At 39.7% G+C, this 24,372-nt stretch overlaps 1 protein-coding gene across 4 annotated transcripts in view; it reads left to right on the top strand.

Moving 5' to 3' along the window:
- Positions 1-24,372, top strand: part of ZNF451 (zinc finger protein 451) — an 89,214-nt gene that overhangs the window by 58,020 nt on the left and 6,822 nt on the right. For 3 of the 4 annotated variants that reach the window (XM_019985725.2, XM_070777728.1, XM_070777729.1), the window contains 4 exons: positions 1,203-1,346; positions 8,180-8,310; positions 9,167-9,353; positions 16,151-16,219. In XM_019985725.2, the coding sequence (XP_019841284.2) occupies positions 1,203-1,346; positions 8,180-8,310; positions 9,167-9,353; positions 16,151-16,219 (531 nt within the window). The remainder of the gene's footprint in view (positions 1-1,202; positions 1,347-8,179; positions 8,311-9,166; positions 9,354-16,150; positions 16,220-24,372) is intronic. The other variant, XM_070777730.1, reaches the window with a different exon arrangement.

Below are 24,372 nucleotides of genomic sequence, written 5' to 3'. Positions count from 1 at the left end.
GTTGGTTTATGTTTGACAGGAGGTCATTGTCATATCTAAATCTAAATTACTAAGTATTTTAAGAAAGGAGATAAGAAAATGGTTTAGAAATGAGAAAGAATGGCAGGCTCTTTCTGAGTCAGTCTTTATTAGGTGGAATAGAAGCTGTGAAGAAAGCTGAGTGCGGAAGAATTGATGCTTTTGAACTGTGGTGTTGGAGAAGACTCTTGAGAGTCCCTTGGACTGCAAGGAGATCCAACCAGTCCATTCTAAAGGAGATCAGCCCTGGGATTTCTTTGGAAGGAATGATGCCAAAGCTGAAACTGCAGTACTTTGGCCACCTCATGCGAAGAGTTGACTCATTGGAAAAGACTCTGATGCTGGGAGGGATTGGGGGCAGGAGGAGAAGGGACGACAGAGGATGAGATGGCTGGATGGCATCACCGACTCGATGGACATGAGTTTGAGTGAACTCTGGGAGATGGTGATGGACAGGGAGGCCTGGTGTGCTCCGGTTCATGGGGTCACAGAGAGTTGAACACGACTGAGCTACTGAACTGAACTGAGAAGCTGTCTGTTTTAAAAAGAGTTTAAACATTCAGGGTCTTCATTGCTACCGCTGGAAACTCTTAAGGCCCTGTCAAAGTAAAGAGGTGTGACAGGAGGGAAGAGGAGGGAGAACAAGAGTTGGAGAGGGTCAGAGCGGAGAGGCCCTGGGAGAGCGGAGAAGAGGTGTCTTTGCGGGAGGCGCCCAGGAGCAGCGTGTGGGCTGTCTCACGTCTGCACTCCAGGGCGTAGCATGGAGCCAGAGGCATGCCGATGGATCAGTCCAGGTTAGGAAAAGAACAGACTCCTGGTAGCAAGAAAGTTCTTAGCAAGTAACCTCTAAAGTTTATTTTGATGAATGGTGCGAGTTTTAGTTACTTAGCCTTAAAGCCTGGTCTTCTAGATCTTCCAATACACTAATTAAAAAAAAAAAAAAATTCCCTTTATAAATGACTTTTAAAGAAAGCCAGGATCAGTGGCACATATTTGTAGAAAGGACAATCATTTCTGAAATATTCAAAATATTTTTATCTGATATAAATATACTGTGTCATTTGGATTTCACGACATGGCTTAGATAGAAGTAAAAACACATGCAAGATTAATGTTAAGTTGACAAGTTGAAAAGTTTTTAGCTAATTCTTCTCAAATTCCTGTCGATGTTTCTTTTTTCTCAGATGAAGAGGTTGTTGAGCTCCCAGACTTGGATTACCTGAGAACTATGACTCACATAGTCTTTGTTGACTTCGATAACTGGTCCAACTTTTTTGGTCACCTACCAGGGCATCTTAACCAAGGAACATTTATTTGGGGCTTTCAAGGTATGGCAATAAGAAAAACATTTGAGGCTACCTCTCCCACTCCCTACACACACTTTAGAATATGTTTTGCTTTAAAAGGACTCTTCTTGAACCTTCCTGAATAGGAGATAGAAACAAAATTGAAATGTTGTCACCTTGCCTTATAGTTACAGTGCTAGAATATTTTTCTCCTTGCATTTCTCTGTGATGGGTGTTAGCTCTTTTTGATGGACCCACAGTTTATAAATCTGTAGCTACAGATTGAAAGAGCCTTTTTATTCAATACCTACAGTATGCCAGGTACTGGTTTGTTTGTTTTTTTAAAGAAAAATAGTCGCTCAGTCATGTCTGATTCTTTGTGACCCAATGGACTGTAACCAGTCAGGCTCCTCTGTCTGGAATTCTCCAGGTAAGAATACTGGAGTGGGTAGCCATTTCCCTTCTTCGGGGGATTTTCCTGACCCAGGGATTGAACCTGGGTCTCCTGCAATGCAGGTGAATTCGTTACCACCTGAAACCACCAGGGGAGCCCATGCTTACTGATTATTATAATTTTCTCCCTTTAAATATAAGGAATTAGGCTGAGAAGTTTATTTTTTTTTTGCAAAGTATAAAAATAATAGAGTTAGCTTTTGAGCTTGGACCTCTTCAGTTCTTCCTTACTGCTTATAAATGTGCATCTTTGTATGAATCTCCCATTCGGGTACTAACCAGGCTCAGCGTCTGAGATGACATGAGATTGGGTGCATTCAGGTTGGTTTGGCCATACACTGAATGTCTTCATAAGCCATTGACCAAACCTGAGAGAGAGACTTCTCTTTGATTAACTGAGATTTAGTACAGTGAGCCTCTTGCGTATAGGCACACCCAGTAGATACTGCAGTTTCAATTCCAGACCACTGCAAGTCACACGAATTTTTTGGTTTCTCTATGCATATAAAAGTCATGTTTACAGTATTACTGTAGTCTGTTAAGTGGGCAAGAACATTATGTCTTAAAATATGTCTTAATTGAAAGACATCTTATTGCTATAAAACGCTAAGTATTACCTTAGCCTTCAGTGAGTCATAATCTTTGAGCTGGCGGGGGTGGTATCTTGCCTCCATGTTGATGCCTATTGACTGATTTGGGTGGTGGTTGCTGAAGGTTGGGACGACTGTGGCAATTTCTTAAAATCAAGTTTGCTGCATTGACTGACTCTTCCTTTCATGAATGATTTCTTTGTAGTCTGCAGTGCTGTGTGATAGCGTTTTACCCACAGTAGAACTTCTTTCAAAACTGGAATCGATCCTCTCAAATCCTGCTGCTGTTTTATCAACTAAATTTATGTGATATTTCAAATCCTTACTTGTCATTTCGACAGTCATCACAGCATCTTCACTAGGGTAGATTCATTCTCAAAAAACCACTTTCCTTGCTCATCATCCATTAAAGGTTTATCTTGAGATTGCAGCAGTTCAGTCACATCTTCAGACTCTACTTCTGATTCTGGTTCTCTTGCTCTTTGCACCACATCTGCAGTTCCCTTTTCTACTGAGTTCTTGAACCCCTCCAAGTCATCCATGAGAGTTGGAATCAACTTTTTCCAAACTCCTGTTGCTGTTGGTATTTTGACCTTTTCACATCTTCCCCAATCATGAGTTTTTTTTTTTAAACTTTAAATTTTTTATTTTGTGTCGGTGTATAGCCAATTATAATGTTGTGGTAGTTTCAGGTGAACAGCAAAGGGACTCAGCCATACATATACATGTATCCATTCTCCCCCGAGACCTCCTCCCTCCTGGCTGGCGCACACATTGAGCAGTGTTCCACGTGCTATACGGTAGTTCCTGTTGGTTATCATTTTAAATAGCAGTTTGTACACGGCCTTCCCAAAGTCCCTAACTATCCCTTTCCCCTGGCAACCGTAAGTTTTCTAACTCTATGAGCCTCTGTCTGTTTTGTAAGTAAGTTCATTTGTATTATTTCTTTTTCAATTCCACACGTAAGGGATTCATACAACATTTCTCCTTCTCTGTCTGACAGACTTCACTCATATGACATTCTCTAGGTCCATCCATGTTGCTGCGAATGGCATTCTTTCACTCTCTTTAATGGCTGAGTAATACACCGTCGTATATATGTACCACATCTTGTTTATCTGTTCCTCTGTTGATTGACGTTTAAATTGCTTTCCTGTCTTGCCTATTGTAAACAGTGCTGCAGTGAGTGAAGGACAGGGGTGCGTGTCTCCTTTCGGATCGTGTTTTTCTCCAGCTGTATGCCCAGGAGTGGGATTGCAGGGTCATATGGTAGCTCTGTTCAGTGTTTTCAGGAACCTCCGTACTGTTCTCCATACTGGCTGTACCAGGTTACATTGCAGCCAAGAGTATAACAGGGTTGCCTTTTCACCACACTCTTTCCAGCAGTTGTTGCTTGTGGGTTTTTTGAAGATAACTGTTCTGACTGGTGTGACAGGATACCTCATTGTAGTTTTCATTTGCATTTCTCTAATTCTTAGAGATACTGAAATCTGTTCATAGGTGTATCTGTATGTCCTCATTGGAGAAATGTATGTTCAGGTCTCTGCCCATTTTTTGAGTGGGTTATTTGTTTTGATGCTGTTAAGTGTCATAAAATGTAAATTTTGGAGACTAATCCCTATCAGTCACATCATTTGCAAATATTTTCTCCCATTCTGTGAGTTGTCTTTCATTTTGTTTATTGTTTCCTTTGCTGTGCAAAAGTTTTTGAGTTTAAGTAGGTCCCATTCATTTATTTTTGTTTGTATTTCATTATTCTGGGAGATGGATGAAAAAAGATGCTGCTGTAATTTATGGTAGAGCATGTTCTGCCTGTGTTTTCCTCTAAGAGTTTATATAGTCTTGTCTCACATTAAGATCTTTAATCCATTTTGAGCTTATTTTTGCGTATGGAATTAAGGTATGAGTTAACTTAATTTTTTTACATGTCGCTGTTCAGTTTTCCCAGCACCATTTGTTGAAGAGACTGTCTTGCCACCATTGTGTAAACTCGCCTACTTTGTCATGGATTAGCTGGCCATAACTGGTTGGGCTTATGTCTGGGTTTTCTGTCCTGTTCCGTTGATCTATATTTCTGTATTTATGCCACGACCATACTGCTTTGATAACTGTAACTGCATTGTTGCTCAGTTGCTCAGTCACGTCCAGCTCTTTGCAACCCCACGGACTGCAGCACACCAGGTTTTCCTGTCCTTCAGTATCTCTCAGAGCTTGCTCAAACTCATGTCTGTTGAGTTGGTGATGTCACCCACCCACCTCATCCTCTGCGTCCCCTTCTCCCCACCCCCCCAATCTTTCCCAGCATCAGGGGCTTTTCGAATGAGTTGACACTTTGCATCAGATGCCCAAGATGGCCAAAGTATTGGAGCTTCAGCTTCAGCATCAGTCCTTCCAATGAATATTTAGGGTTGATTTCCTTTGCATTGACTGGTTCAATCTCCTGATTGTCCAGGGGACTCTCAGGAGTCTTCTCCAGCACCACAATTAGAAAGCATCAATACTTTGGCGCTTGGCCTTCTTTGTGGCCCAACTCTCAGATCCCTACATGACTATTGCAAAAAACCATAGCTTTGACTAGACGGACCTTTGCCAGCAGAGTGATGTCACTGTTTTTTAATATGCTGTCTAGGTTTGTCATAGCTTTTCTTCCAAGGAGCAAGTGTGTTTTAATTTCATGGCTGCAGTCACCACTGTTCACAGTGATTTTGGAGCCTAAGAAAAAGAATCTGTCACAGTTTCCATTACTTCCCTGTCTGTCTGCCATGAAGTGATAGGACTGGATGCTATGATCTTAGTTTTCTGTATGCTGGGTTTTAAGCCAGCTTTTTTCACTCTCCTCTCACCCTCATCAAGAGTCTCTCTAGTTCCTTTTCACTTTTTGCCATTAGGCTGGTATCATCTGCATATCTGAGGTTGTTGATATTTCTCCCTGTGATCTTTATTCCAGCTTGTCATCAGTTTGCATGATATACTCTGCATATGTTAAATAAGCAGGGTGACAATATATAGCCTTGATGTACTCCTTTGCCAATTTGGAACCAGTCTGTTGTTCCATGTCCAGCTCTTAACTGTTGCTTCTTTACCTACATACAGATTTCTCAAGAGGCAGGTCAGGTGGTCTGGTATTCCCAGCTCTTGAAGAATTTTCCGCAGTGTGTTGTGATCCACACAGTCAAAGGCTTTGGCATAGTCAATAAAGCAGAAAAAGATGTTTTTCTGGAACTCTCTTGGGTTTTCAGTGATCCAGTGGATGTTGGCAATTTCATTTCTGGTTCCTGTACTTTTTCTAAATCCAGCTTGAACATCTGGAAGTTCACGGTTCATGTACTGTTCCTGGCTTGGAGAATTTTGAGCATTACTTTACTAGCGTGTGAGATGAGTGCAATTGTGCGGTAGTTTGAACATTCTTTAGCATTGCCTTCCTTTGGGATTGGAATGAAAACTGACCTTTTCCAGTCCTGTGGCCACTGCTGAGTTTTCCAAATTTGCTGACATATTGAGTGCAGCACTTTCACAGCATCATCTTTTAGGATTTGAAATAGCTCAATGGGAATTCCATCACCTCCACCAGCTTTGTTTATAGTGATGCTTCCTAAGGCCCACTTGACTTCACATTCCATGATGTCTGGCTCTAGGTGAGTGATCACACTGTTGTGATTATCTGGGTCATGGAGATCTTTTTTGTATAGTTCTTCTGTGTATTCTTGCCACCTCTTCTTACTATCTTCTGCTTCTGGTAGGTCCATACCATTTCTGTCCTTTATTGAGCCCATCTTTGCGTGAAATGTTCCCTTCGTATCTCTGATTTTCTTGAAGACATCTCTAGACTTGCCCACTCTATTGTTTCCCTCAATTTCTTTGCATTGATCACCGAGGAAGGCTTTCTTATCTCTCCTTGCTATTCTTTGGAACTCGGTGTTCAAATGGGTATAGCTTTCCTTTTCTCCTTTGCCTTTAGGTTCTCTTCGTTTCACAGCTATTTGTAAGTCCTCCTCAGACAACCCTTTTGCCTTTTTGCATTTCTTTTCCTTGGGGATGATCTTGATCCCTGCCTCCTGTTTGTACAGGAGGTCACGAACCACCATCCATAGTTCTTCAGGCACTCTACCTGTCATATCTAATGCACTGAATCTATTTGTCACTTCCACTGTATAATTGTAAGGGATTTGATTTAGGTCATACCTGAATGGTCTAGTGGTTTCCCCTACTTTCTTCCGTTTAAGTCTGAATTTGACAATAAGGAGTTCATGCTCTAAGCCACAGTCAGCTCCTGGTCTTGTTTTTGCTAACCATATAGAATTTCTCTGTCTATGGCTGCAAAGAATATAATCAATCTGATTTTGGTATTGACCACCTGGTGATGTCCATGTGTAGAGTCTTCTCTTATGTTGTTGGGAGAGGGTTTTTGCTATGACCAGTGCGTTCTCTTGGCAAAACTGTATTAGCCTTTGCCCTGCTTCATTCTATACTCCCAAGGCCAAATTTGTGTGTTATTCCAGGTGTTTCTTGACTTCCTACTTTTGCATTCTAGTCCCTTATAATGAAGAGGACATGTGTTTTTGGTGTTAGTTCTAGAATGTCTTGTAGGTCTTCATAGAACCATTCAACTTCAGCTTCTTCAGCATTACTGGTTGGGGCATAGATTTTAATTACTGTGATATTGAATAGTTTGCCTTGGAAACGAACAGAGATCATTCTGTCATTTTTGAAATTGCATCTAAGTGCTGCATTTTGGTCTCTCTTATTGTGTGGCTTCTCCATTTCTCTAAGGGATTCCTGCCCACAGCAGTAGATACAATGGCCATCATGTGACGGTCATCATGTGACGGTCACCTAGCTACAGGCCTGCCTTTGAGCCTGTCTTGTCTTTGGACACTCCTTTCTCACTGAGCTTAATCACTGCTAGCTTTTGGTTTAATTTGAGAAATGTGAGACTCTTCATTTCACTAGAACACTTAGAGGCCATTGTGGGCTTATTAATTGGCCTACTTTCAATATTGCGTCTCAGGGTGTAGGATGCCCAAAAGGGCAGAAAGGCAGTGAAGGCAAGTCGGTGGAGCGATGAGAATGCACAGAACACATGTTAGTTAAGTTTGCTGTCTTGTATGGCATGGTTTGTGGTGCACCCAAGCAGTTACAATGGTAACATCAGTGATCACCATCACAACAATGATGGAAAAGTGTGAAATGTCATGAATATCATCAAAATGTGACAGAAAGTTAGCAAATGCTGTTTGATAAATGACATTGATAAGCCCACTCAAGGCAAAGTTGCCACAGACTTTTATTTGTAATAAAAAAAACAACAGTATTAAAGCACAGTACAATGAAATACGGTGCATTTGCCACGTTTGATAGGAAACCGTATACAAAGAAGAGGAGTAGGACTTAAGATAGAAACCCACTGACCTGGATAAGGCTTTTAGTAAGTCCAGCTTTCCTGATTGACCACTTTTTAACTTCAGCGAGCAGCCTTAACGTACTCGTAAAAAATCCACTAATGCATACATTCATGTAGAACACCACCAAAGAATTTCACACACATTACTGTGATTCTGCTTAACGTCCCTGTGAGTCTTCCGCTTACTAGTCAGGTTTGGGGCAGGTGTCTACTTTCCTGAGGTTTCAGCAGCACTCTGGTGATCCCTGTGCTGGAACTGCCTGTTCTGCCTTCTACTCTGGTACTTTCTTTCTAGAAACATTTTTTTCCTAGTATTTGTTTTTCCTTATGGAATTTTCAGTTGTGTCTGCTCTTCGGTTCTGGCTTCTTCTATTTGACTCCGTTTATGCCTGTTGTAAACAACAGTGTTGTTATTATTCTAAACACGACAGGGGGAAACACCAACTGGAAGCCCCCGGCCCACTGTAAGGTCTACAACTACCTGAACCGCATCGGCTGCTTCTTCCTGCATCCTCGCTGCAGCAAGAGAAAAGATGCTGCTGATTTCGCCATATGTATGCACGTGAGTCATTGCTTTATTCAGAATCTGCTGTGAATCTAGGACCCTTTTGATTAATTCTCCCACTTAAATCGTAATGACACTGTAGATTCCTTTTCAGTGCTGTGTCTTTTGTGTAAAACCTTTTGCATCAAGTTCTACTTAAGACCGTTGGGAGCAGGAATGCGGGGATGCAGAACGCAGTACTGCTTCATCCCAGTTCTAGCCAGCCCTCGGCTGTGCACAGTAGAACCTTAACTGTTTCTAGAATAAATGATCAGGAGGTGTCACTCCTGACGCATGAGGCGCTTCCACATTTAACATCTGAAATGAGCACGCCCCATGATAGTCACTGTTGGCCCAGGTGGAATCTGCATTTGCTTCTGTCTCGGCTAGTCGCCTGGAGAAATGACCCACCTGAGACCCAGCTTAAATTAAATTTTCTGCTTAAGCTTTTCTGTGTCACACTGATAACATGAATTTACTCTGTAGATTTGTTGACTGCTGCTTATATTTTAAACCACAAGATAATTTCTTTTTCCATCTAGCCAGTTTTAAGGTTGAGCTTACTTGCCTTACTGTTACTTTGCTTACTTTAGCCCTGTTACTACTGTTCCACCTTTATATGGGGGCCTCTTCTTTTTTTCTTTCTGTCTTAGTGGCACATTAAACAGTTTATCTTAAAATTGGCAGCACTTTACATTTTTAAAATATGGTATTAATATATTTTATTTGTGAATGAGATCTTTATATCATACTTTAGTGGGAGCAAGGGGACATGTGAAATATACCTTTCTAGGTAGGCGTTCATTCTGAAACAGCTGTAACTTGATTGGAAGCACAGATGCTGATTTGACGTGTGCCGTTTGTTCCAACTTAGGCTGGCCGTCTAGATGAACAGCTGCCCAAGCAGATTCCTTTCACCATCCTCTCAGGAGATCAAGGTTTTCTGGAGCTAGAGAATCAGTTTAAGAAGACTCAGAGGCCAGCACATATACTCAACCCTCACCACTTGGAGGGAGATATGATGTGTGCCTTGTTAAATAGCATATCTGACACCACCAAAGGTATGCAGCTGCAGCCTCGGGGCAAACCGCCCAAAAGGAGGAGACTTCACTGCTGAGAGAAGCCAATAAACTGCTGTCCACTCTGCCCTGCCGCCTGCTCACTAAACTGCCACGCGCTCATGCTTTTGCTGTGTTTCATTCCTTGTCTGCTTTCATTTTCAGTGTGTTAGAAGGAGAAGGAATTCGTGATTTTCTGGAGCCCTTTTTCGTCTGAAGGATAAAATTTATATTCGTATATTTAATGGTTTGAAATATGCTATTAGAGTTTTGTAAAGCTCAGAATCTGGATCTTCATTTTGTTTTGGAAATTCTAAATTTATCTTCAGTTTTTCAGAAAGCAAAGTGCTTATAGGAGAAACCAGAAAGCAGTAAATATGGCAATACCAAAAAAAAAGAGCATTTAGGAGGTTGACAGTAATAGAACGAAGCCCTGAGCGATTTTATGACCTTGAAGGACTAGGAGCCTCTGTCCTGCACTCTCTCTGCCTTTCTGAGATTGTTCAGTGAATGGGCATGCTGGGGGCCAGTTTAACTAACCAATATTTAGGAAAGGGTATAATTCTAGGGACCCAGATGGGTATTTTTTGTTTTTGTTTTTTTAATTTCTGAAGTAAATGTGGGTAGGAGAGAAGAAAAGAATAGTTTTTAAATATCCTAATAAGTTGCAGCCATGAAAAGAGTTTAAAGATACTGATGACTGACTTCAGTGAGAAACTGACTACTTCTTGGAATGTTTATTATTTGCCTTTACATTTCCCAAGTATGCCCTCCTCCTTGCTAATTTCTTCATTTCATATATGTAGAGCCGCATTTTGATTGAAGATCTGTTGTGAAGAACTTTGCTCTGGTCACTCATTGCAATGGATAAATTCAAAGTTAGGAGCCATTGAGCTGCTGGCACACTCGTGCTCTTTAAAGGAAAGTCAACTCTGTTTTGCTTATTTATGTCATATTGTAGTACTGAATTTTATCTTCCTGTTCTATAGTTTTTGTTTTCATTCACTTGCTTTTTCTGTTTGTGGCTTTTTTTTTTCTTTTCTTTCTTTTTAAAAAAATGTTAGTTAATATTTTTATTGGAGTATAGTTGATTTACAATGTTGTGTTAGTTTCAGGTGTACAGCCAAGTGAGTCAGTTGTACATATACCTGTAAATCCTCTTTTGTAGATTCTTTTCCCATACAGGGCGTTACTGAGTACTGAGTAGAATTCCCTGTGTCCGTGGCTTTTTTTAACCACTTTTTCTTCCATTCTTTTATCATCCCTTCCCCGATCCTTAAAAACATCTATGTAATAATCTCATAAAATATTTAATTTTCACCTTTGCCACCTAGGCCAACCCCCTTGTCTTCCTCCTGCTGCTCTTGGGAGCATTGCTTTGGTATTGAGAGCTGTTATGATTTTGCCTTTCTTTCAACTTTATTTGGAGTGAAAGCTGCATATAAATAGGTCTGCATGGGTATGTTAGGGTTAGAGGTAAGGTGTAGGTTATTGTTATATACTGAAGTTCTTTTATGAATATTTCTTATACTCTACATATTTTTAAAATCATTTATTCATAGTCAGTGCTCGTTTGAACTTACTGCTCTTTGGGGGCACATGTGTACTTTATTTTGAATTTTTGTGATAAATAAACAGAGGCGATGCAGTGTATAAAGAAGGCCATGGGCATTTGTTCAAATGCTAAGGCAGCTGCTTCCTAGCAGTGTGATTTCAGGTAAAGATATTCAACTTTCTGTGAGTCTCACTTTCATATCTATAAGTCTGTAAGAATTAGTGACATGTATAGTGTCTAGAGTCCAACTCTTTGCACCCCCGTGGACTGTATAGTCCATTGAGTTCTCCAGGCCAGAATACTGGGGGGGTAGTCTTTCCCTTCTCCAGCAGATCCTCCCAACCCAGGGATCGAACCCAGGTCTCCTGCATTGCAGGTGGATTCTTTACCAGCTGAGCCACAAGGGAAGCCCAAGAATATTGGAGTGGGTAGCCTTTCCCTTCTCAAGCAGATCTTCCCAACCCAGGGATCGAACCCAGGTCTCCTGCATTGCAGGCGGATTCTTACCAGCTGAGCTACAAGGGAAGCCCAAGAATACTGGAGTGGGTAGCCTATACCTTCTCCAGCAGATCTTCCCAATCCAGGAGTCGAACCAGAGTCTCCTGCATTGCAGGCGGATTCTTTACCAGCTGAGCTATAAGGGAAGCCCAGAAAGCACATAGGTGCTCAGTAAATAGTAGGTATTATTAATCATTAATACCATAAAAAGGAAACATGATTCCCAGCCACTATATATATATTTTTTAGATTTTCTCTCCACTGTTTTCTTTTTTTAATTGAACCAAAATATACATGCTTTGGGGCTTCCCTGATGACTCAGATGGTAAAGAACCCAACTGCAATGTAGGAGATCCAGGTTTGATCCCTGGGTTGGGAAGATACCCTGGAGAAGGGAATGGTTACCCACTCTAGTATTCTTGCCTGGAGAATTCCATGGACAGAGGAGCTTGGGGGGCTACAGTCTGTGGGGTTGCAGAATTGGACACGACTGAGCAGCTAACACTTTCACATGTAAGATTTACCATGTTAACCATTCTGAAATGTCCAGTTGCGAGGTGTGTTTGTGTGAAGTCACTCAGTCACGTCCGCCTCTTTGTGACCCCATGGACTGTAGCCTGCCAGGCTCCTCTGTTCATGGGATTTTTCAGGCAAAAATACTGGAATGAGTTTCCATTTCCTTCTCCACGGGATCGTCCCAACCCAGGAATCGAACCCAGATCTTCATTGAAGGCAGATTCTTTATCACTGAGCCACCTGGGAAACCTGTTGTATGGTGTTAACTGCATTCACATTGCTGTGTGGCCATCACCACCATCCATCCCCAGAACTCCTTTCATCTTGACAACTGAAACCCCATGCCCATTAAACAGTAACTCCCCACTGTCCTTCCCCCAGCCCGTGAGGAGCCAGCATTCTGTCTTCTGTCTATGAATGTGACTACCCTGAGTGTGTCCTGTAAGTGAAATCATGCAGCCTTTCTGTTTTTGTGACTGGCTTATTATTTCACTGAGAAAAACGTTTCCTCAGGTTTTACCCATGTTATAGCCTGTGTCGAAGGGTCCTTTTTAAGGCTGAGTAGTGCTCCGTTGTATGTCTGTGCCCCCTTTTGCTATCTGTTTACCCATTGGTGGTCACTTGGTGCGTGTTCATGCTTTAGCTGTTGTGAGTCATGTTGCTGTAAGCATGGGGGCAGGCGTCTCTTCCAGACCCTCCGTTAGTTTCTGTGAGTATATGCCCAGAAGTGTGGTTGCTAGGTAACATGGTAACTCTATTCTAATTTTTTGAGAAACCTCCATATTATTTTCCACATGGACTATAATATTTTACATTCCCACCAGTAGGTCATGAGGCTTCAGTTTCTCTACATCCTTGCCAACAATTGTTATTTTCTGATTTTTGTTTTTGATGATAACCATCCTAATGGGTACACAGTGGTATCTCATTTTGGTCTTCATTTCCATTTTCCAAATAAGCATCTTTTCATGTGCTATAGCCAATGCATTTTAAAAGTAATGAAAATTATTAAAATTAAGTGGCCAAACAATAAACTTTATAACTGATTAGAAAATCAAAGACCAGTGATTTTTGTGGGTAACTTTATTCCTTCACCTTTCCTAACAAATGGCCTTAAGAATAATAAGAGTTTTTGGTAAGAAATGGTATTTAATATGCATTAGAACTGAGAAGCATTTCTCAGTGCACAGACCTCGCGGTCGGTGTGCACCCCGCACTCTCACAGGGGCGGAATATTACTGTGGGTACTGTTTGGGGTAAATCATTTACTCTCTGTAGCAGGATGAGGCTTTAAGTTAAGATTAAGATTTGAATGTGTCATGGTTTCTGCCCTGTAAACTCAGTCTCCTGTGCATCAGGGCTCCAGCAGCAGCACTTTGATTACAGTATATGCATATCCCTGTGGAGACATGTAACGATACTAACCTGTCCTGAGTTGACACCCATGGGCCCCTTATCGTTCTATTAGTTCTATTTTAGTACTGATTGTCACTTTTTAAAAGTTTACCAAGATACATGGATGCTTTCTAGTGATCCTGGTCAGAGGAGCCTGGTAGGCTTTTTCTTTTTTTAAACCTTTCACATCTTATTCACAAATATGTGTTCATTCTAACTCAGGCCTCATATTTCAAAGATGCAGACATCACTTGTCACTTCAGTGTTGTTTTAAAGAAGAAAAAGGGAACTAATCTTTTTATTGAGGACCTACTGTATGCCGGCTGCCATGCTAGGTGTTTTTTGTATTTGTAGTGTTGAAGATGGTTTATAACATTCAAAGAACTTCTTCCGCGTGTTTACTCCTCCTTGCAGCACTGTGAGGTGGGATATGTTAGGTCTTCTCCTTTTGTACATGACAGAACAGAGGCCCAGAAATGTTGAAATAGCTGCCTAGGGCCAGACAGCCATCATCTGCGGAGACAGGTTTTCACTGATGCGAAGCCCCAGTTTTATGTTAGAGAGTCTAGTGTGCGTTGTTGGCTCTTACCACATCCTTGAAGAATGAAGATGAGAGACGCTGTGCTACAGTCTAATGACTTTGCAGAGCATGTGTAGATACCAACTATGAGTGCTTAAAAAAATAACAGGAAGATGCTTTTTCTTTTTGTAGAAGATAAAAAGATTTGATTGTGCATTCTGGTCCTTTAAAAAGTAAGCTGATTGTCAAACATAGCCAACTTGTCATTGTAAGTTCCCCAGGATCTTTTGTAAGTTCCCCAGGATCTTTTGTAAGTCAACTAGGAAGCCCTGTTTTCTTTCTTTTGACTGTAGAATTGCAGTCACCGTTTGTGAGGGCTGCTTGAGTCAAAGGAACCATGTCAGCAGCATTTTTATTTGCACTGTGTGATGTTGCTCCTGGTTGTCACGCTCTTTGTAAGATAAAATAACTGCTACTTGTTTTTGTATAAGCTCTTAAAGATCTGTTTGTGTAAAGAACTTGACATTATCTTATAGGTTAGTTCAACAATATTGATTTGCTTTATGTAAGATTTTCTCTTTAAAAACAGTTTTGTGTATTCAGGTTTTTATAGTTCTTCAGTAATTAAACATCTTCCTTTGAATTTTATATAAAGTTTGAACTTTCCTAGAATAGTTTTTCTTCAGTAATACAAGGGTGAACTAGAGTATAGGCTGTTATGAATTACTGAATTTAAATTGAAAACAGACTTTAGTAAAGTCTGTTTACTGTTTAAAGACTTTAGTTAAGTCTCTTTAAAGCATAGTATGTTTCAAGATGGTTTTTGTTGAATCTGAACACTGTCCATGGCCACCTGGTTTATGACCCTGGGACTTTGTTGTATTTTTTTGGTTTGTGTCTTCATTTTGAAATGAGTGGGATGGAGGTTGGTACCAATTACACAGGTTTCTAAAGCCATCTTAAAAACTGAGCAATAAGTTTACCCTGCTGTGAAAGTGTAGGCGACTGAAGCAGTGGCGTGCCCTGTTGAATAGGCATTATGTGAAATAGCTGTTAAGTCTAATTCTGAGCTTCTGTCTGCCTCTTTCCGTATGGTACAGTTAATTCTATGCAAGGTACTGAAGACAGAAAAAATTATTCATGATTTTCTCTGTTCTATGGGTGGTGCTGATTGAGGCAAAAGAAACCTTTAAAAATGTTCACAACCTAGTGTCAAACTCATAGCCCTGTGTAGCCCAGGACTACATAGGCCTTCACTGCAGTGATGGGTTATTTAGACCAGTTACAACACACTGCTTTTGACTGGCCTTGACTTTGAATTATAATAATGGAAAGCTTGGGCATTTTCTTTGTTCCTAATGTTTGAAGAATTAATTTTTCTGTTCTTCAAATTGTAAATATAATGTTTTATTTCACTAAGACATAGCTTGAAATATTTGAAGTAGTAAGTGTATATAACATATTGTAGAAAAAAACATTGTTTTTGCTGGAACAGCAAAAGATGACATAACAAATTTTTGCACTAAAGGAATGTAAGAGTTATACAGTGGTTTCTATTTGTAGACTATGGTAAATTGATTAATTTTTAAATGTATATTTTAGGATTTTACATGTTTTCATATATATATGTCCATATGATTTGTATTCAGTTATTTAAACCCTGATTCAGTCACTCTGATAGAAATTGATTTAAATGTAGTGAAAGTGAAAGCCAGGTCCCTGATGGTACCATGTTCATGTTTTAAGTGGCTGTCATTCATTATTTTAAAGCCTTAGGTCTCTCATTAGTAAGCATAAAAGACATCAACTGAGTTTGTGGCATGCAGAGGCATTATTAATAATAAACCTACATCTCTGTAGAGATGAATGCTTATGATTTTCAAACTACAGGAGAATTTTTTCTGTCACCACTAAGAAATCTTTTAAAGATGATTTAATGCAAATGAAACTTTGGAGTTTATTTGCTGGATCCACATAAATTAGCTTTTTAAAATTTATAGTTTTTAAAAAAATGCTGGAACTTATTTCCTAAACATACAAAAAAACCTTTTCAAATAATCTTTTGAATATAGAGCTAAAAGTGAATTACCTATTTCATTCATTTTTATTTTTTCTTGATTTATGTAGTAGTATTTGGTAATCATTTTAAAAAAAAAACTAGGGAAAGATGTGTAATACTAATGGATTGTAATTAGTAAGCTTGGCTATGGGAGGAGTGGAGGAGTCATTGAAAGTCATACCATTTTAGAGTACGTAAATTAATGGCACAGTAACTTTTTCAGAAGTACATTTGCGTTTATTGATTCTTCCTTACAGAATGTGACAGTGATGATAACCTGGGTATAAAAAGTGCTTCAGTGGGAGAAGAATTCAGATCCGCAGAAGGTAACCTACTGGAGTTAACCCTTCACCTACTTGATTCTATGTTTTATAATTTCTTCCTCTCTTTCTTCATCCCCCTCCTCGCACTGTGTCTTGTTTGGTTTTTTAAAGCTGTTCTTTCATGTAAAGGATAGTTTGCATTTCCTTGTGTAAGATAATTTAGGGAGTAGAATGAATGAGGTTTTACCGGAGCCTGTCCACACTCTTGTGTAAGTATGGTCTGTGCTGTTGCTTTCTCACCACAAGAGCATTAGTTGTGACACAAATGGTATACATCCTGCCCCATCCCACAACCAAACCTAAAATAATTATTTTTTGACCCTTTGCAGAAAAAGGTTGCTGTCCTGGGGCTAAGAAAGGATTTTGGTTTCCTAATTTTTATTTAAATAGTATTAAATTAAAAATATTAAAAGTTATGCAGTGAAACTATGAAAGCAAGCACTTATATCTGAGTATTACAAGATTTTTTCTATAAATTAGGTGTGTTTCCCTTCATAGGTTTAAGAGAACTTTTTATATCACTTCACATCAAATCATTTACCAGCTGCCACTGTTTGGTTGTGATGTAAGTCCCAGCTTTTACTGTGGGTTTTCCGTAACAGATTGTGCTTTTTCATAATCCTGGGCAGGAAATGAAACAACAGGATTTTGGAAAATAAGCTTACTGAAAGTTGAAACTCTCATATTAGCATCTTTAACATTCAGGAACAATAGTAGGAGTCTTTTTTTTTTTTTTTAATTTTTTGGCCACGCCACACAGCATGTGGGATCCTAGTTCCTCAACCAGGGATGGAACCCATGCCCTCTGCTGTGGAAGCATGGAGGTCTTAACCACTGGACCCCCAGGGAATTGCCACAGTAGGAGTCTTAATATACGTTCCAATGTGGTGGTTGGTGGAGACTTGGGAGTGGAATGTATACTTAGGGAAGGAGGCGTGGCAAAACGGGCACAGGGAATGGCCCGCTGCTGCGCTTCTGTTTGCAGGCGCTGCTCTAGAGTACGATGGATCTGACTAGGAGCACACTGTGTGCTGTCTCGGGTAGGGAATTGAGTCTGGCAGTGCAATTGATTCTTTTCAGGGAAGATTCTATTCAGAGAAGACTGATCTTTCATATAGTCAAAATTCATTAGTTAAACAAAATCGGCAGTAAGTCAACAGCTTAATTGGAAGCAAGTTTTCTGACCAGCTTGTTTTCCCAACATGGTCTTGCGAGGTCTGGCTCGGTGCTAAGCAGCCACATAATGACAGGTTAAACAGATGAAAGAACGTTTGTGAGTTTTAAACAGAAACTGCCAGCTAAGTTGTTTATGAAGTCCACGAAAAGAGAAATACCACTGAGCACCTAAGTACTTAAGACTTCGCAGTCTTCACTTACTACCCATGACTAATCCCATGGAAAATGCCAAATAAAATGATAACTTTTAAATAACCACACTTGAAAAACATCCACAGTCCTGTGGGCTCCTAGCTAACCCAGGAAATCTGAGATCTGTATCACTGAATATGTATCAGAATTTCTAGCATTTTGTATCTATGTTACACTTTTTATGACTGGGAGATTTTGAGAGTTTTTACATTTTTATCACGTCTTAGTTTGGAAAAAGTATTACATTAGTGGATTCAAGTAAAGATACTTTAAACTTTTAATTAACTGTCCTATGAAGCAGAGATATAATGCTCTAATCCCAAGAAAATCAAAGTGGTGTCACGTGTGTTTTCATTTCCTGCTTTATGTAAAATGAGTATGAGAAGCACACAGTGTCCACTCTAAGTTACTGAGCGGCGGCCTCCTCTGTACTTGCCTCCAATGCCTTCCTTTCCCTTCCTTTTCACCCAGCAAGAACCAGCTCAAATATCATCTCTTAGGTTGAATTGCCACTTTGTAGACAGTTTTGTATGATCACTGCCTCTTAGATCTTCCATCTTTAGAGAAAGCTAGCGGCTCCCATCTCCAGACTCCCTCTGGTTTAAACATTTTTTTGTTTGTATTTCTCATGCCCACCAGACTGTGAGCCATTCAAGGAGTAGGATCATGTTTTATTTATCTTTATTTCAGTAACAACTAGCACAGGGTTTTAGCACTAAATGATCGTTGAATGAATACACTTCTAACAAACAAAATAAGTTAGGGCTGCTAGGACCCAGCTCCCTATAACTGGATTAAGGAAATTAAGACAGAAACCATTTGGCTGGAGAATATTGGGTGATTGAGTTGACTCTGCACCATGGAAGCAAAGTGATGTTCTAGTCCAAACCCAATAGCAAAACTTCTCCAATCTCCTCTCATTCCTTCTCTCCTCAACACAGCATTTTAAAAGCCTGACAAATGGGTGGTAAAAAGCAGGGTCAATTTGCTTGTGACTTTGCCCTGGGAAAAGGCAGTTTTCTTTTGTGGCCTCCTCTCCCCCCGCTGTGATTATCTCAATCTTTGTTATTCTCTGTAGACCTGTCAGAGTCTTTAACTACCCAAGCCCATTATAAAGATCCTGGGTAGTCTCAGCTTTGGTCTCTGAGTGATATAATATTTTCCAAGTCCCTTAACTTCACTGTGTGTCAGTTTCCTCAGTTTTAAAAACAGAAATACTAGTATACCTGCCTTACTGGAGTAGCCTGGCACATGGTAAGCAGTACTGAATTGGTTGCTGCTGCTTGTGGGAATCTTAGTTCCCCAAGCAGGGATCAAACCCACACCTTTAGTAGTGAAAGCATGGAACCAGGGAATTCCCCATGATGGTGATTATTATCAGTATTCACTGTTTACCTGCACCTAAGGTCTGCTCTGTGGAGAAGGCAACAGCACCCCACTCCAGTACTCTTGCCTGGAAAATCCCATGGACGGAGGAGCCTGGTAGGCTGCAGTCCATGGGGTCACTGGGAGTCAGACACGACTGCGCGACTTCACTTTCACTTTTCACTTTCATGCATTGGAGAAGGAAATGGCAACCCACTCCAGTGTTCTTGCCTGGAGAATCCCAGGGACGGGGGAGCCTGGTGGGCTGCCGTCTATGGGGTCACACAGAGTCGGACACAACTGAAGTGACTTAGCATAGCATAGCATAGCATAAGGTCTGCTCTGAAGTATACATGTTCAATAGAGGTATTCTGACCCAAATCCCTGGAAAAGAAGTAAAAGACAGCAATATGTGGGTTGCTGCTAATGTAAAACCATCTTTCTGTAAATGTCATCAGTTTGCCTTAGAGTTCCTTCAACTAATAGCAGTTGTCAGTACAATTATTAATATTATAACAAATAGTAAAACTATAACGTAAACAGTAAAACAGTATAACTCTGTGGCCAGTTTAAAGAACAGAGAAAGAAGAGACTACTGTGTTCAGTTTTTACTTGAATTGTATATGAAAAAAACCTAACACATTTAAAAGTGCTGTTAATTTTAACAACCTATAAGAGTCAGAATATTTCTCCTATTTTTCATAAAAACTTAGTCTTCAAACATTTAGTAATTTGCTTTCAGATTCATAGCCTCCAAATGAGTGGAGCATGATTTAGTATAGGCCTTCTAACTCCTATTGCTGAGTTCTTTCTTATTTAGTCATATTACCTCTCTTTCAAAGAGAATGAAATAAAGGCAGAGAGAAAAGAGAATAAGGGAAATACAGACTTAGCCATAACAGAGAAAAACAAGGACATATTTGCTGTAAGTGTTCTATATTTCTTCATGTAGCTTTGAATCACTGTCTAATTTCCTATCATTTCAACCTGAAGGATTCCCTTAGCATCTCTTGGAGGGCAGATTTGCTAATAACAGATTCCTTTAGTTTTTGTCTGGGAAAGTCTTGATTACTCCTCCATTCTTTGTAGATACAGAATTCTTACTTGACAGATTTTTGTTTGTTTTTTCTTATAGCATTTTAAATATGTTCTCTCACTGTCTTCTGGCCTCCATGATCTTTATGAGAAATAAGCTGTTCGTCTTATTAGAAACGGCTTACACGTGATGAGTTGCTTTCCTCTTGCTGCTTCTGTTGACTTTGGCTTTTGACAGTTTAACCGTAACATGTCTTCAACATGAATCTCTTTGAGTTTCTCCTGTTTGGAGTTTGTTGGGCTTCTTGGATGTGTAGATTCATATCTTTTATCAAATTTGGGACATTTAAACTCTGTTGATTCTTTTTTCTATCTGCTTAATTTTGTTAAACTCCTGTAACAGATTTTTCACTTTAGTTGTACTTTTCAGCTCCAGAATTTCTATTTGGTGGCCTTTCATAATATCCACCTCTTTATGATATTCTATTTTGTTCATACATTGTTTTCACAATTTCCTTTACTGCTTTGCTCATGGTTTACTCTAGGTCTTAGAACATAAGACAGCTGGTTTAAAGTCTTTGTTTAGTAAATTCAATATCTAGGTGTCCTCAGGGACAATTTAATGCAATTTTTTTCACTTTGTATACTTTACTGTTTCTTTGTATTATTTGTGTTTTTGATGAAAATTGGATGTGCAAATATTATAATGTAGTACTTTGGAAATCAGATTCTCTGTCTTCCCCTTGGTGTGCTGTTTGTGATTGTCAAAGGCTGTAATTGTCCATGTGCTTAGTTCCAGATTATTTTTGCAAAAACTATACTCCTTGTCATTTTTGGTTACTGAAGTCTCTGTTCCTTTAGCTTGTTTTCAACTATTGTTTTGACAGAGATTTCTTTGAATACCAGGAGCAAACAACAATCTCTCCTGAGCTTCAGCTGTGTGCTAGCACCTTCAACATTTAGCCAGCTGTGCACTGAGCCTGGTGGCACAGTGGTAAAGAATCTGCCTGCACTGCAAGAGCCACAGGAGACTCAGGTTCCATCCCCAGGTCGGGAAGATCCCCTGGTGGAGGAAATGGCAACCCCCTCCGGTATTCTTGCCTGGGAAATCCTATGGACGGAGGAGTCTGGCAGGCCAAAGAGTCCAGCACAGTTGGAGTGACTTAGCACGCAAGCGTGCACTGAGCCTGCAGACCAGCCAGTGGCGAAGGCTCAGTGTCTTCTCAGGCATTTTCTGAGCGTGCATCCTGTACTGGGTATGTGCCTGGTTACTGAATTCCCCAGGACACAGAGGTGCTTTTGAATGCCCTAATTTCCCAAGGAAATTCTCTTCATGGCTTTTCCTCCCAGATATTAGGTGTTCTATTGTATGTCTCACCCATCATCTTTTACCCCAGGCCATGGGCTTTTTGTCTGCCTCACAGTGTTTCTGAGCCACGCAGACTGCTTTTCTGCCCAGTGTGGGGCCTGAGCTTGTAAAATAGACGATGCCTTCAGATACAGGATAGAACAAAAGCAGTAAGTTGTGACTTCTGCTCTGCTCTGCTCTGCCTGGAGCCAGGGACGAGGGTCCCACACCAGGAGTATGGGCTGCTGCAGGGAGGGATAGTGAGGTGGTGGGGAAAGGGCAAGTGCAGATACCACTAGGCTTTCCCACTGTTTGTTTGTTTGTTTTTTTAATTATTTGTTTTTGGCTGCACTGGGTCTCTGTTGCTTTTGTGTGGGCTTTCTCAAGTTGCAGTGAGCAGGGGCTACTCGTCACTGCTGTGTACGGGCCTCTCATTGCGCTGGCTTCTCTTGCTGTGGAGTACAGGCTCAGTGGTTGTGGTGCGTGGGCTTAGTTGCTCTGAGGCGTGTGGAATCTTCCTAGATAGGGATGGAACCGTGTCCCCTGCATTGGCAGGTAGATTCCTATCCACTTCACCACCAGGGCAGTCCCCATACTGGTGTTTGTGTGATCTTTGTCTGGATTCAGTGTTTGCTTCGTTGCTGTGACCCTTTGAGGATTTTCCAAACTTTTGAGAAAGTTGTTTCTGCCCAACAGTTTAGGCATGTATTTCAGTGTTGTATGTGGAAGGACAGGTGTTTGGAGCTACCTATTCCACTGATTTGTTGAAAATTCACTCTAGGACCTGTTCTTCTTCTTCATGTCAGTTTTGGAGAATGATGTTTTGCTAGAAATTTGTCCATTTTACCTTGATGGTCAAATGTACCAGTGTGAAGTTGTTCATAGTAGTATTCCTTTATTATATACTTTTTATTTCTTTAGGATTGCTGATGATATCATCTCATTTTTCCCCTAATATTGGTAATTTTTGTTTTCCTCTTCACTAACTTGAAGTTTATCAGTTTATTTGATCATTTCAAAGAGTGAACTGTTTTTAGTTGATAATTTCTCTCCTTTTGGTCTGCTCTCCATTTCATTGATTTCTGCTCTTTATTATTTCCTTCCTTCTACTTTGAGCTTAAATTTTGTCATCTTTTATAGCTTTTTAATGTGACATTTAGACTGTTGATTGAATTTTTTTTCCTTATTTTTTAAATGTAAACATTTAAAGATGTTTATTTCCCTCTAAGCCAGGATAAGCAAGCTTTAAGCTTTTTCTGTAAAATACTAGATAGTAAATATTTTAGGCTTTGTAGTTCCTGTGGTCTCTGTTAGTTACTCAACTCTGCTATTATAGCATGAAAGCAGCTATTCTCAATACATAAACAAAGGAGTGTCAAGTATACAGTGAAGTTTACAAAAGTTACTGGTGGACTGGATTTGGCCCACAGACTGTAGTTTGTCAGCTTTCTACTTTTTACTGTGTTCCACAACCTAGACAGCATATTAAAAAGCAGTGACATTACTTTGCCAACAAAGGTCCATCTACTCAAAGCTATGGTTTTCCCAGTAGTCATGGATGGATGTGAGAGTTGGACTATAAAGAAAGCTGAGTGTCAAAAGAATAGATGCTTTTGAACTGTGGTGTTGGAGAAGACTCTTGAGAGTCTGTTGGGCTGCAAGGAGATCAAACCAGTCCATCCTAAAGGAAATCAATCCTGAATATTCATTGGAAGGACTGATGGTGAAGCTGAAACTCCAATACTTTGGCCACCTGACATGAAGAACTCACTCACTGGAAAAGACCCTGATGCTGAGCAAGATTGAAGGCAGGAGGAGCAGGGGACGACAGAGGATGAGATGGTCCCCATGGCATCACCAACTCAATGGACATGAATTTGAGTAAACTCCAGGAGTTGGTGATGGACAGGGAAGCCTGGCGTGCTGCAGTCCATGGGGTGGCAAAGAGTTGGACACAACTGAGTGACTGAACTGACTGTGTTCCACAAATTTTCATGTTTTTGCTATCAGTTTGAAATATTTTCTAATTTTCCTTATATTGTCTCCTTTGATCTATTGACTCTTTAGATATATTGTTGAATTTACAAATATTAATATTTGAATGTCTTATTATTTCTAATTTAATTTTGTTGTGGTAAGAGAATATACTCTGTAAAATTTAAAACTTTTGATATTTATTGAGACTTTCGTGTCTCAACCTGTGGTCTGTCTTGATGAATATTCTGTATGCACTTGAATGTATTTCTGTTTTTGATTGTCAGTTAGGTCAAGGTGGTTGATAATATCAGATCTTCATCCTCAGTGATTTTTTTTTTATCTAGTTAACCTATCAGTTACCACAGTAGTAACAGTGAGCTTCTTCATCAAGGATTGTAGATTTACTTTTTCTCTTTAGTTATTTTGTGTTTTGAAGTTCTGTTTTTAGTTGCATGTACATTTCTGATGTGTGCTAAACTGATCTGTTTAGCGTTATGATACTATGAACTGTTCTTTATCTCTGGTAATACCTTTTATCATAAAATGTTTTTGTTTGATATTAATATAGCTACTCAAGCTTTCTTATGCTTAATATTGACACAGTGTATATTTTTCCATTCTTTTATTTTCAGTCTATTTATATCTTTGTTTTGAAACTACGTCTCTAAATCTGATTCTGAATTTGAAACTACGTCTCTAAGTTTGATCTTACTTTTTGATTTACTCTGACAATCTGTCCAGTTTTTTATGGTTGCTCGGTTATGAGATATATACTTTGGCTTTTGTTATAAACACTATAAGAAAATATTATTTTTTGCTCTAAACATTGCTTTGAGTTTTAAAGAAAGGAAAGAAGAAATAGAGTTTTTAATATTTATCCACATAGTTACCATTTCAAATGACCTTTCATTCTTTCCAGTAGATTACGGTTTCTATCTGATGTCCTTTTTCTTCAGCCTAAAGAATTTCCTGTCCTGTTTTATATTAATGTAATGCAGTTTTGCTAGTGTTGAATATTGTTTCATTTATGAAAATATCTTTATTTTCCCTTTAATTTTGAAGT

The sequence above is a fragment of the Bos indicus genome, chromosome 23 (genome assembly GCF_029378745.1).
Source record: "Bos indicus isolate NIAB-ARS_2022 breed Sahiwal x Tharparkar chromosome 23, NIAB-ARS_B.indTharparkar_mat_pri_1.0, whole genome shotgun sequence".
NCBI classification, from domain to species: Eukaryota; Metazoa; Chordata; class Mammalia; order Artiodactyla; family Bovidae; genus Bos; species Bos indicus.
Note: the sequence above shows the minus strand (reverse complement) of the source record. Positions and strands in the feature narration are given on the sequence as shown.